This window comes from Anomaloglossus baeobatrachus, chromosome 6, assembly GCF_048569485.1.
Source record: "Anomaloglossus baeobatrachus isolate aAnoBae1 chromosome 6, aAnoBae1.hap1, whole genome shotgun sequence".
Lineage (NCBI taxonomy): Eukaryota > Metazoa > Chordata > Amphibia > Anura > Aromobatidae > Anomaloglossus > Anomaloglossus baeobatrachus.
This window is the reverse complement of record NC_134358.1, coordinates 24,150,073-24,164,067: the sequence shown is the minus strand read 5'-3', so window position 1 is coordinate 24,164,067 and position 13,995 is coordinate 24,150,073. Positions and strand designations below refer to the sequence as shown.

General features: G+C 51.9%; 1 protein-coding gene across 11 annotated transcripts in view; it reads right to left on the bottom strand.

Moving 5' to 3' along the window:
• Positions 1 to 13,995, bottom strand: part of PTK2 (protein tyrosine kinase 2) — a 184,458-nt gene that overhangs the window by 52,878 nt on the left and 117,585 nt on the right. For 6 of the 11 annotated variants that reach the window (XM_075352830.1, XM_075352832.1, XM_075352825.1 and 3 more), the window contains 4 exons: positions 11,209 to 11,247; positions 10,140 to 10,170; positions 9,611 to 9,663; positions 1,066 to 1,083 (listed from right to left, as the gene is read on the bottom strand). In XM_075352830.1, the coding sequence (XP_075208945.1) occupies positions 1,066 to 1,083; positions 9,611 to 9,663; positions 10,140 to 10,170; positions 11,209 to 11,247 (141 nt within the window). Of the gene's footprint in view, positions 1 to 1,065; positions 1,084 to 3,421; positions 3,441 to 9,610; positions 9,664 to 10,139; positions 10,171 to 11,208; positions 11,248 to 13,995 lie in introns of those variants that run through there. The other 5 variants (XM_075352827.1, XM_075352829.1, XM_075352836.1 and 2 more) reach the window with 2 other exon arrangements.

The following is a 13,995-nucleotide window of genomic DNA, read 5'->3' as shown; positions in this document are numbered from 1 at the left end:
AAAGCTGCATTCAACAAACAGCAGCGTACGGCTACAACGATGACAGTGCAGCACAGCAGAGCGCGGAGCATTATATGATGTCTGGGAAGCAGAATCCGAACACAGGACTACAGCTGCCAGGAAAACTGTGAATGCAGCTTTGGGTGTGAGTGGAGTGAAGATCGCCAGAGTGAGGTGGTTTTATGTTGGGGAGGGGGGGCTGTGATTGGAGCGCTCTTATTCTTTATCACAAGAAAGTCGATATGATAATTGGCAACAATAAATGACGCTGTATCAGGGGAGGGCCATCGCTTGGTGAAAAACTGCAGGTCCGGGGCGTTTCTGGCCGACATGTTGGACGCAGAGGGGGCGCTGCTGGCGTCGGACACAGCGTGGGTAGGGGGGGCACTGTGAGCGGGGGTAGGGTGGGCGCCGCAAGCGTCTGCCGCGGGGGTGGGCGCCGCAAGCGTCTGGCGCTGGGGTGGGCGCAGCAAGCGTCTGCCGCGGGGGTGGGCGCCGCAAGCGTCTGCCGCGGGGGTGGGCGCCGCAAGCGTCTGCCGCGGGGGTGGGCACCGCAAGCGTCTGCCGCGGGGGTGGGCGCCGCAAGCGTCTGCCGCGGGGGTGGGCGCCGTAAGCGTCTGCCGCGGGGGTGGGCGCCGTAAGCGTCTGCCGCGGGGGTGGGCGCCGTAAGCGCCTGCCGAGGAGGGGGGGGTGTGTTGTTTGGAAGGGTCCGCCGTTGATAGTCTGCCGTGCGGGGTCCACAGCGAGCGTCGGCCGCGTGCGGAGAGGGGCGGGGGGGTGTGAGTGTTGGCCGCGGCACATGGGGAAGGGGGGGGGATTACTGTGAGTGTCGGCCGCGGCGGGGGGTGAGCATGGAGCCGTGAACATCGGGGGCGCCGTGAGCATCAGCCGCGGGAGTGCAGGGGGCGCCGTGAGCATGAGCCGCGGGAGGGCAGGGGGCGCCGTGAGCGTCGGTGTTGGGGCAGAGAGCGTCGTCAGTGTTGGAGGCAGAGGATGCTGTTAGTGCCAGACACAGATTATTAATAAGACACACAGGAGGAGAATTGATGAGAGCGCAGATATTACCGTCCCCACTAAACTCCTCTGCGGGTCCAGGATGCATGCAAGAAAAGAGCGGAGAGAAGCGTGAGAAATAATAAGGCTCGTACAAAGACATGACAAATACACTCTGCGGTTATTAAGCGTCTGGATGGCATCAGACACGAGAGCATGCAGAGCGCAGCGCCACCCGCCACTCACTTACTGTTACCGGTTAGTCAGGGGTTAATGCTTTCCACTTCTGATCACATTTATAAATGCTACTGCTCATCCTGAGCTCCCAACTGCATGAACAGAACACCAGAGCTACAGTGCAGACTGACTCCTGCTCCCTCCTTACTACAACCCCCGGCAAACATTGTGCACTCCCCCGGCTCTGAGGACGTTCATTCAGATCACAGACGGCACAAAACTAAAGTCATTCAAATGGCAAATTTATGGCTTTAAGAAACACTAAAAAAAATCATGAAAACCTAATGTGCAGCCAGTAACGGTGACTTTTCAAGCCAAACAGGGGGAAAAATTATGCAATCACTCTGTAAATCTTCATTCCCAAAACTAATACCTGCATCAAATAAGATCTACTCGTTAGTCTGCATCTAAAAAGGAGTGATCACACTTTGGAGAGCTGTGGCACCAAGTGGCCTAACATGAATCATGGCCCCAACACGAGAGATGTCAATTGAAACAAAGGAGAGGATTATCAAACTCTTAAAAGAGGGTAAATCACCACGCAATGTTGCAAAAGATGTTGGCTGTTCACAGTCAGATGTGTGTAAAATCTGGACCAAATACAAACAACATGGGAAGGTTGTAAAAAGGCAAACATACTGGTAGACCAAGGAAGACATCAAAGCGTCAAGACAGAAAACAAAGCAATATGTCTCCAAAACAGGAAATGCACAACAGAAAAAATGAATGAATAGGAGGAAACTGGAGTCAATGTCTGTGACCGAACTGTAAGAAACCGCCTAAAGGAAATGGGATTTACATACAGAAAAGCTAAACAATAAAAAGATGACTGCGCAAAGAGAACATGTAAATTTTCACAGTCATTGATGATATGGGGCTGCATGTCAGGTAAAGGCACTGGGGAGATGGCTGTCATTACATCTTCAATAAAAGCCCAAGTTTACATTGACATTTTGGACACTTTTCTTATTCCATCAATTGAAGGGATGATGAAATCATTTATCAAGATGATAATGCATCCTGCCAAAGAGTAAAAACTGAAAACATTCCTTGAAAGAAGACACATGAGGTCACTGGCATGGCCTGCAAATTGAAAATCTTTGGTGGAAGTTGAAGAAAATGGTCCATGACAAGTCTCCAACCTGCAAAGCTGATCTGCAACAGCAATCAGAGAAAGTTGGAGCCAGATTGATGAAGAGACTGTTTGTCACTCATTAAGTCCATGCCTCAGAGACTGCAAGCTGTTATAAAAGCCAGAGGTGGTGCAACACAATACTAGTGATGTCTTAGAGTGTTCTTTTGTTTTTCATGATTTCATAATTTGTTCCTCAGAATTGAACGATTCCATAATTTTTCCCCTTGTTTGGTCTTGAAAAGTAACCGTTACTGGCTGCACATTATGTTTTCATGATTTTTTTTTAGTGTTTCTTAAAGCCAGAAAGTCGCCATTTGAAATTACTTTAGTTTTGTGCCGTCTGTGATTGGCTTTTTATATACAAAAGTAAACAACTGAATGAACGTCCTCCGAGCCAGGGGAAGCCAGAATTTTTTTGCCAGGGGTTTGTATATCAGTGAAAATATACTGTATCTATACGGTTATATACACAAATACATACAGATCACACTCAGAAGAGCCGAAGGTCGCAGCCACAGACTGTGCCGGAGACCGGACAACCAAGAGGTTTCATGTCCACGGAGGAAACGGCAAGAAGATGTGAAAGCAAATATCAGCTGTAATGTAAATATCCCAGGAGGGTGACATATAGAACAGCCTGCAGTGTAAAGAATGGAGGCCTTTATTCTGTCCAGTACACGTCATCTGAAGACTCCGCAATCCTCACACATCTCTTACAGGATAAAAGATCAAGAATGAAACCCTCCGTTCTTTACACTGCAGCATGTATCCAAAGAACGGTTGTTTGAAACTTTACAAAGTAGTAACTATTTTGCATCACTATTAAAAAGCTCAAAAAAAAAAAAAATAAAAATAAAAAAAAAATAATTTCAGAATAAATCGATGAACATGTTAAAATAGGTGAAGGGCGTCCGATGTTATCTAATGACCATGATATCAGCCGGGTTTAGTCTTACACATAATGATAAGGGCGCACACTCCGGATCACACACATGCACTGTATACTGGCACAGCGGCATCACAGAGTCAGCGCACACTCAGAAGCCAAGCAAGTACCATCCGGAGGAGACTCGTGAGCACACAGGATGAAGGGAAGGAAACACTTGGCTTTGTGGACCCTGGGGAGAACGGGTGAGGAGCCTATACACAGACGAAGATCAGGACCCCGGAGAAAAGAGACGAGGAGCAGAAAATTAGGGGGCAGTATTATAGTTCTCCTATGTAAGAGAATATAACTACTATAATACTGCCCCCTATGTAAGAGAATATAACTACTATAATACTGCTCCTATGTACAAGAATATAACTACTATAATACTGCCCCTATGTACAAGAATATAACTACTATAATACTGCCCCTATATACAAGAATATAACTACTATAATACTGCCCCTATATACAAGAATATAACTACTATAATGCTGCTCCTATGTAAGAGAATATAACTACTATAATACTGCTCCTATGTAAGAGAATATAACTACTATAATACTGCTCCTATGTAAGAGAATATAACTACTATAATACTGCTCCTATGTAAGAGAATATAACTACTATAATACTGCTCCTATGTAAGAGAATATAACTACTATAATACTGCTCCTATGTAAGAGAATATAACTACTATAATACTGCTCCTATGTAAGAGAATATAACTACTATAATACTGCTCCTATGTAAGAGAATATAACTACTATAATACTGCCCCTATGTACAAGAATATAACTACTATAATACTGCCCCTATGTACAAGAATATAACTACTATAATACTGCTCCTATGTACAAGAATATAACTACTATAATACTGCTCCTATGTACAAGAATATAACTACTATAATACTGCTCCCTATGTACAAGAATATAACTACTATAATACTGCCCCCATATACAAGAATATAACTACTATAATACTGCCCCTATGTACAAGAATATAACTACTATAATACTGCTCCTATGTAAGAGAATATAACTACTATAATACTGCCCCTATATACAAGAATATAACTACTATAATACTGCCCCTATATACAAGAATATAACTACTATAATACTGCCCCCTATGTACAAGAATATAACTACTATAATACTGCCCCCTATGTACAAGAATATAACTACTATAATACTGCTCCTATGTACAAGAATATAACTACTATAATACTGCCCCCTATGTACAAGAATATAACTACTATAATACTGCTCCTATGTACAAGAATATAACTACTATAATACTAATCTCCAACCTAATGAATAAGATCCCAGTCCTGAATGAGTATAAGGATTTGGATATATGATAGGGTTACTCGGTACTACTTTCTGCAGTATATGACGGAATTATGAAGTCATTTTTATTTCAATTCTATTTTTATTTTGTGACTTGTTTTATGTTAGAGGCTTTTTTGTTTTCAGTTTTAGAGAAACTGACATGAAAAGAAATCTGTTCTGTAGTGACGAGGGGTTTCCTGAGCCCAGAATAGAATAGCGGGGGTAACAATGGACGCCCCGTAGGTGGAGGGTTTCTCATGAGTTTGGAATGTATGGTAGCGGTCAGTTCTGTGCATGCAATGTCAGCACAGCAGATCTGAATAGACTATTAGCACTGCAGGGGGGAGGGAAACGGACGCCGTACACCAATCACCATGTGTATGGACGCCATTCTTTCTATACTCGCTCATCTGGGTTATACATATTGATTGGTTTCCTTATTTTGAACACTGCAGTTACATCTATGCGACAGAGCTCCATCTCCACCAGAAGGGGGCAGTGGACAACACGTTAGATACTGTAACCAGAAGACCACGCTCCGATCACTTCTGTTTTTCATTAGAGATATAATAGAAGAAAGAAAAACTGAGGAGCGAATGTTACAGTGAAAGAAACACCCATAGTACAAAGATCCAGCTGAAAGTCAACCAGAAGATGCACGGAGGAGAAAATGAAGTAAGGTACCAGAGAGTCATATCTTGGCATCCATTTTTTTGCTCCACGGTACGCATCAGAGTAAAATACATACGTTTTTTGTTTTTTTTTAAATCCCCTATAGTTTTATGTATACAGCTCCCATGCAGTCCTATGTGTGTCTCAGGTTACACATGGCAAACAAACTGGGTGTAGGATGATATTGCAATAGCGGTAACAAGTAGGGAACATCCACTGTGCTCTAAACCTGCAGCTCCACATGTAGGGAACAACCACTGTGCTCCAAATCTGCAGCTCCACATATAGGGAACACCCACTGTGCTCCAAACCTGCAGCTCCACGTATAGGGAACACCCACTGTGCTCCAAACCTGCAGCTCCACATATAGGGAACACCCACTGTGCTCCAAATCTGCAGCTCCACATATAGGGAACACCCACTGTGCTCCAAACCTGCAGCTCCACATGTAGGGAACACCCACTGTGCTCCAAATCTGCAGCTCCACATATAGGGAACACCCACTGTGCTCCAAACCTGCAGCTCCACGTATAGGGAACAACCACTGTGCTCCAAACCTGCAGCTCCACATGTAGGGAACACCCACTGTGCTGTAAACCTGTAGCTACAAATGCATGTACCCCGCAAAAAAGCAGCAAGTAGCTCAGAAATCAGATCAACCCGAACCTTTTTAGGTACACCGACACATGATTCACAGGAGCAGTTATGGATGGGAAATACACGTCCGCTTGTTTTCCAAAACAGCGCCCCATCATGCTACAGGCTGCACGGTCTTACTACAGTTCAGCAATTCCAGACTCACCTGACCCTCCACAGCACTGATGAGCAGGACATAATGAGCGACCACTTTTCGGAGCGGTTGTCCCCCCTCTTGTTTACCTTGGCAGCTGCAGCAAACATTATACAGCGGGGGGCGATAATGAGCTCGGGAGAAGGTTCCTCCTGGAGGAGAATGTGACCTCCTGAGTGACCGCCCGGATTAATGGTGGCAGGCTGGTGACCACCTTATATCTTAATATCACTGATGCCAGCAGACGACGTCTCGGCCCCCGCGGGTGCAGACACTGCCACTTCCAGGTTTACACGATGGGTACATGGCATCCACTTTGCCTTCTGTAATCCTTGTGCAGGAAGCCGCGAGTTCCCGGTAACGGTCTATTAATGAGGTGGCGGCCAGGAGACAAGGAGCTCATTGACGAGGAGGCACAGAGCTGCTGTTCACAGCTGGAGACAGGCGCGCAGTGTACCTCGCTCCGCAGACAGGACGTCCTCAGCGAGGGGCGCGTATACCTGGGCAGAGATCCACCGACTGCCGAGAGTAAACACCCAGCACATGGGCCGCGCCGGGCTGTACTGTATAGGGGGCCTGTAATGTCAGCGGGAAGTTACAGGCGTGACAGCTCCATGTGTCTGTCAAAGTACACAGCTGTGGTCAGTCATCTGTGCTGTGCACAACTACAGACACGTGTAGTGACCAGCACCACACCCCTTCCGAGACCCGGAGGGCGCGGAAAGGGGTTGCCAGAGACCCGGCGGGCGCAAAAAGGGGCTCCCAGAGACCCGGCGGGCGCAAAAAGGGGCTCCCAGAGACCCAGCGGGCGCAAAAAGGGGCTCCCAGAGACCCGGCGGGCGCAAAAAGGGGCTCCCAGAGACCCGGTGGGCGCAAAAAGGGGCTCCCAGGGACCCGGCGGGCGCAAAAAGGGGCTCCCAGAGACCCGGCGGGCGCAAAAAGGGGCTCCCAGAGACCCGGCGGGCGCAAAAAGGGGCTCCCAGAGACCCGGCGGGCGCAAAAAGGGGCTCCCAGAGACCCGGCGGGCGCAAAAAGGGGCTCCCAGAGACCCGGCGGGCGCAAAAAGGGGCTCCCAGAGACCCGGCGGGCGCAAAAAGGGGCTCCCAGAGACCCGGCGGGCGCAAAAAGGGGCTCCCAGAGACCCGGCGGGCGCAAAAAGGGGCTCCCAGAGACCCGGCGGGCGCAAAAAGGGGCTCCCAGAGACCCGGCGGGCGCAAAAAGGGGCTCCCAGAGACCCGGCGGGCGCAAAAAGGGGCTCCCAGAGACCCGGCGGGCGCAAAAAGGGGCTCCCAGAGACCCGGCGGGCGCAAAAAGGGGCTCCCAGAGACCCGGCGGGCGCAAAAAGGGGCTCCCAGAGACCCGGCGGGCACAAAAAGGGGCTCCCAGAGACCCGGCGGGCGCAAAAAGGGGCTCCCAGAGACCCGGCGGGCGCAAAAAGGGGCTCCCAGAGACCCGGCGGGCGCAAAAAGGGGCTCCCAGAGACCCGGCGGGCGTAAAAAGGGGCTCCCGGAGACCCGGCGGGCGCAAAAAGGGGCTCCCGGAGACCCGGCGGGCGCAAAAAGGGGCTCCCGGAGACCCGGTGGGCGCAGAAAAGGGGAGCCCGAGACCCAGCGGGTGTAAGGGGGCCAGTGACCCAGCGAGCGTAGAAAGGGATTCCCAAAACCCAGCGGGCGCAAGAGGTGACCACAAGAGCCAGTGTGGGCACATACCAGTCCTAACGTGACATCCTCTCGCAGTGGCACATCCTGGCGTGTGGGGGGCACAGAGCGAGCTGCAGTTTTCCCCTCACATGATGACATCATCGACCATGGAAAAGTCCGGTTGCTGCCCTGTGTTTACAGCAGAGGGGACGCGGTGTGCCCGCTCCGGAGTACACTGACCACTCATTTCCATGTCCTAAATCACAGAGTCCCCCAGCCTGAGGGTCATTAACCATGTAAGTGCCAGTGGTGCTGAGCGCTTGCTTGTAAGTGAGAACAATGTAACAATCGACTGCAGGACGTCTCTATCCGCCATTTATAAAGGGCCTGTCCCTTTAAAATAAAAGGTCTAGTTAGGCGGGAACAGAAAATCTGGCAGCAGCAGAATAAAGGTCTTCTGTCTGCGATCCACAGACCCCGCGCTACAGACAGGAAGCAATGTACAGACCCGCAGATGTAGCAGAGCTCAGCCGACACACCGCGCTCCAGTGCCACGCAACATTACCGTGATAAACAGGCATTATCTGTGCTGTTACATAGGACTGCAGGTGACCTCTAACTACATTATCTGTACTCAGATATCACTATTATCAGTGGTGTTACATAGGACTGCAGGTGACATCTACTACATTATCTGTACTTATATCACTATTATCTGTGGTGTTACATAGGACTGCAGGTGACCTCTAACTACATTATCTGTACTCAGATATCACTATTATCTGTGGTGTTACATAGGACTGCAGGTGACAGCTATTAATTATCTGTATTCAGAGATATGACTGTTATCTGTGGTGTTACATAGGACTGCAGGTGACATCTACTACATTATCTGTATTCAGAGATATCACGGTGTTATCTGTGCTGTTACATAGGACTGCAGGTGACATCTACTACATTATCTGTACTCAGATATCACTATTATCTGTGGTGTTACATAGGACTGCAGGTGACATCTACTACATGAATTGTACTCCGAAAGATATCACTATTATCTGTGGTGTTACATAGGACTGCAGGTGACATCTAACTACATTATCTGTATTCAGATATCACTGTTATCTGTGGTGTTACATAGGACTGCAGGTGACAGCTACTACATTATCGGTAATCAGATCACTATGGTGTTACATAGGACTGAAGGTGACATCTACTACATTATCTGTACTCGGATATCACGGTTATCTGTTGTGTTACATAGGACTGCAGGTGACATCTACTATACTATCTGTACACAGAGAGCTATCAGGGGAAATTTGTGATGTTACATAGGACTGCAGGTGACATCTACTACATTATCTGTAATCAGAAATCACTGTGTTATCTGTGGTGTTACATAGGACTGCAGGTGATATCTACTACATTATCTGTACACAGATATCACTGTTATCTGTGGTTTTACATGGGACTGCAGGTGACATCTACAGTAGATATCACTATGTTCTCTGTGATGTTACATGGGACTGTAGGTGACATGGACAGTAGAGATATCACTGTTCTTTGTGATGTTACATAGGACTGCAGGTGACATCTACTACACTATCTGTACTGAGATATCACTTTTGTTTTTACATGGGACTGCAGGTGACATCTACAGTAGAGATCACTTCTCTGTGATGTCACATGGGACTGCAGGTACATTATCTGTACTCAGCAATATCTGTTGTGTTACATGGGACTGCAGGTCAGTCTACGCTAACAAGACCAATCTTGCATTACATGGGACTGCAGCTTGCACTCGCCGGCTCTCGTCTTACTACCATGTGATCACATGTGTGCTGTCGGTGTGGGCGCAGTGGAGACCCCGCAGGCGCTTACCTGAGACGGAGACGGGGTGGGCCCGGACGCCGTGCTTCTCGCTGTTGGCCAGCCTGTAAGAGAGCGGGTGGCAGCGGTGAGCGGTGCACATTCTTCATGGTCACTGAGGCTCTGCGCTCATCAGTCACAGGCTACCTTCTGTAATTAGCCGGACTCATCCATTCTACACCACGTCAGAGGGGGGAAACACTGAGATGGGGAGAGCGCTAGTGACTCCCCCTACTGGAGGAAATGCATTCAGATGCCATTTACCAGTGGCCGAGCTGTGATAGCGGGAATATGAGCAAGCGCGTGGGCAGACAAGCTCCTCTGACCAGAGCTTCCTTCCTATGTAGACCATACATACAAAAACAACAAACAAAACATCCTTAAAGGGGAAACTCAAATAAAATGTATGTTCTTAGCGCTGCAAATTTGTAGCTCAGTCTATCAGCAACGTGTGGACCCGGAAGATTATAGTCTATGGGCGATCCGGGAAAAAATAATGAAAAATGTATGTAACCTTCATATAGAGGAGAGAATGACTCACTTTGGTATCGATGGCAAAGCGCGTTCTCCTTCTGTAAAGAGAAAAAAGGAAAAAGCCATTATACAGGATATCATCACAAGGCAAAAAGCAGGATCATCAAATAAGATCAGACGGGGCCGGGCACTGGATAAAATGTTACCTCCTGTATTATACTCCAGAGCTGCACTCACTATTCTGCTGGAGCCGTCACTGTGTACATACATTACATTACTGATCCCCCAGTTACCTCCTGTATTATACTCCAGAGCTGCACTCACTATTCTGCTGGTGCAGTCACTGTGTACATACATTACATTACTTATCCTGAGTTACCTCCTGTATTATACCCCAGAGCTGCACTCACTATTCTGCTGGTGCAGTCACTGTGTACATACATTACATTACTTATCCTGAGTTACCTCCTGTATTATACCCCAGAGCTGCACTCACTATTCTGCTGGTGCAGTCACTGTGTACATACATTACTGATCCTGAGTTACCTCCTGTATTATACTCCAGAGCTGCACTCACTATTCTGCTGGTGTAGTCACTGTGTACATACATTACTGATCCTGAGTTACCTCCTGTATTATACTCCAGAGCTGCACTCACTATTCTGCTGGTGCAGTCACTGTGTACATACATTACTGATCCTGAGTTACCTCCTGTATCATACTCCAGAGCTGCACTCACTATTCTGCCGGAGCAGTCACTGTGTACATTACATTACATTACTGATCCTGAGTTACCTCCTGTATTATACTCCAGAGCTGTACTTACTATTCTGCTGGTGCAGTCACTGTGTACATACATTACATTACTGATCCTGAGTTACCTCCTGTATCATACTCCAGAGCTGCACTCACTATTCTGCCGGAGCAGTCACTGTGTACATTACATTACTGATCCTGAGTTACCTCCTGTATTATACTCCAGAGCTGTACTTACTATTCTGCTGGAGCAGTCACTGTGTACATACATTACATTACTGATCCTGAGTTACCTACTGTATTAGGATACATGCATGGCCCCCGAAGCCACTGAACCCCCCCCCCCATGACATTACACAATGCATACTGTAATTATATACCTGAACCTGGAAGCTCAGGATGAAGGCGGCCATTGACTCCTCCATGGACAAGCAAGTGGAATAATGGAGAGAAAAAAAAAAAAAAGAAAAAAAGGTAAATGATGGGCTGAAAGGTTCTGTGCATTATTAGTACGCTGTGCCCATCCTCGGCCTGCTGCGTGAACAAGATGTATTTGGATTAGTCTTGAAGGTGCAGTCAGTAGATGAACCAGGAGGCCCAGGATGAACACAGCTGTAAGAAGCGTCCTGGACAGGGATACGCCTGATGAGTGGAGAGAATTCACCTGACCGGACAGAAGCGAAAGGAGCCAGCTTCCTCCAAAAACAGGAAAACGGGGGCTGGGAGGACACGCACCACCTGTGACTCAAAATTATGTTTTCACCGCTTAGGAAAACACTTCTCCCTCCAAATAGGAGCAAGAAAAAGCGGCTGCAGCGACGGCAAAGGACGGGGTCCGCTACGGCCGCCAGGGACGGGGTCCTCTACGGCCGCCAGGGACGGGGTCCTCTACGGCCGCCAGGGACGGGGTCCTCTACGGCCGCCAGGGACGGGGTCCTCTACGGCCGCCAGGGACGGGGTCCTCTACGGCCGCCAGGGACGGGGTCCTCTACGGCCGCCAGGGACGGGGTCCTCTACGGCCGCCAGGGACGGGGTCCTCTACGGCCGCCAGGGACGGGGTCCTCTACGGCCGCCAGGGACGGGGTCCTCTACGGCCGCCAGGGACGGGGTCCTCTACGGCCGCCAGGGACGGGGTCCTCTACGGCCGCCAGGGACGGGGTCCTCTACGGCCGCCAGGGACGGGGTCCTCTACGGCCGCCAGGGACGGGGTCCTCTACGGCCGCCAGGGACGGGGTCCTCTACGGCCGCCAGGGACGGGGTCCTCTACGGCCGCCAGGGACGGGGTCCTCTACGGCCGCCAGGGACGGGGTCCTCTACGGCCGCCAGGGACGGGGTCCTCTACGGCCGCCAGGGACGGGGTCCTCTACGGCCGCCAGGGACGGGGTCCTCTACGGCCGCCAGGGACGGGGTCCTCTACGGCCGCCAGGGACGGGGTCCTCTACGGCCGCCAGGGACGGGGTCCTCTACGGCCGCCAGGGACGGGGTCCTCTACGGCCGCCAGGGACGGGGTCCTCTACGGCCGCCAGGGACGGGGTCCTCTACGGCCGCCAGGGACGGGGTCCTCTACGGCCGCCAGGGACGGGGTCCTCTACGGCCGCCAGGGACGGGGTCCTCTACGGCCGCCAGGGACGGGGTCCTCTACGGCCGCCAGGGACGGGGTCCTCTACGGCCGCCAGGGACGGGGTCCTCTACGGCCGCCAGGGACGGGGTCCTCTACGGCCGCCAGGGACGGGGTCCTCTACGGCCGCCAGGGACGGGGTCCTCTACGGCCGCCAGGGACGGGGTCCTCTACGGCCGCCAGGGACGGGGTCCTCTACGGCCGCCAGGGACGGGGTCCTCTACGGCCGCCAGGGACGGGGTCCTCTACGGCCGCCAGGGACGGGGTCCTCTACGGCCGCCAGGGACGGGGTCCTCTACGGCCGCCAGGGACGGGGTCCTCTACGGCCGCCAGGGACGGGGTCCTCTACGGCCGCCAGGGACGGGGTCCTCTACGGCCGCCAGGGACGGGGTCCTCTACGGCCGCCAGGGACGGGGTCCTCTACGGCCGCCAGGGACGGGGTCCTCTACGGCCGCCAGGGACGGGGTCCTCTACGGCCGCCAGGGACGGGGTCCTCTACGGCCGCCAGGGACGGGGTCCTCTACGGCCGCCAGGGACGGGGTCCTCTACGGCCGCCAGGGACGGGGTCCTCTACGGCCGCCAGGGACGGGGTCCTCTACGGCCGCCAGGGACGGGGTCCTCTACGGCCGCCAGGGACGGGGTCCTCTACGGCCGCCAGGGACGGGGTCCTCTACGGCCGCCAGGGACGGGGTCCTCTACGGCCGCCAGGGACGGGGTCCTCTACGGCCGCCAGGGACGGGGTCCTCTACGGCCGCCAGGGACGGGGTCCTCTACGGCCGCCAGGGACGGGGTCCTCTACGGCCGCCAGGGACGGGGTCCTCTACGGCCGCCAGGGACGGGGTCCTCTACGGCCGCCAGGGACGGGGTCCTCTACGGCCGCCAGGGACGGGGTCCTCTACGGCCGCCAGGGACGGGGTCCTCTACGGCCGCCAGGGACGGGGTCCTCTACGGCCGCCAGGGACGGGGTCCTCTACGGCCGCCAGGGACGGGGTCCTCTACGGCCGCCAGGGACGGGGTCCTCTACGGCCGCCAGGGACGGGGTCCTCTACGGCCGCCAGGGACGGGGTCCTCTACGGCCGCCAGGGACGGGGTCCTCTACGGCCGCCAGGGACGGGGTCCTCTACGGCCGCCAGGGACGGGGTCCTCTACGGCCGCCAGGGACGGGGTCCTCTACGGCCGCCAGGGGCGGGGTTCTCTCCAGCAGACACTGAACAGGCAGACGGGAAATGAGGAGAATGCTGATTGCAGCTCTGGATGTGATTAAGTTAAAGGGGTCCTCCAAAGCCTCTGACTATTCCTAGTCTAACTAACATCACCAGTCGATGCAAAGTCATTAGCGCGAGATAATCCCTTTAAGTCTTGTGGACATGACAAACACGGCACGGGTATAACATTTCTGCGAGCGCTCCCCATCGAGGCTGCGCTCCACAGACGCGGGAGCGGTCAGGCTATTATACGCAGCCTCGGATGTGACTGGAACGTACTGCAAAAAAATCTGGAGATTAGACTGTGAAACTCGCTGGGTGCACCATTACACGGAGGCTCAGGA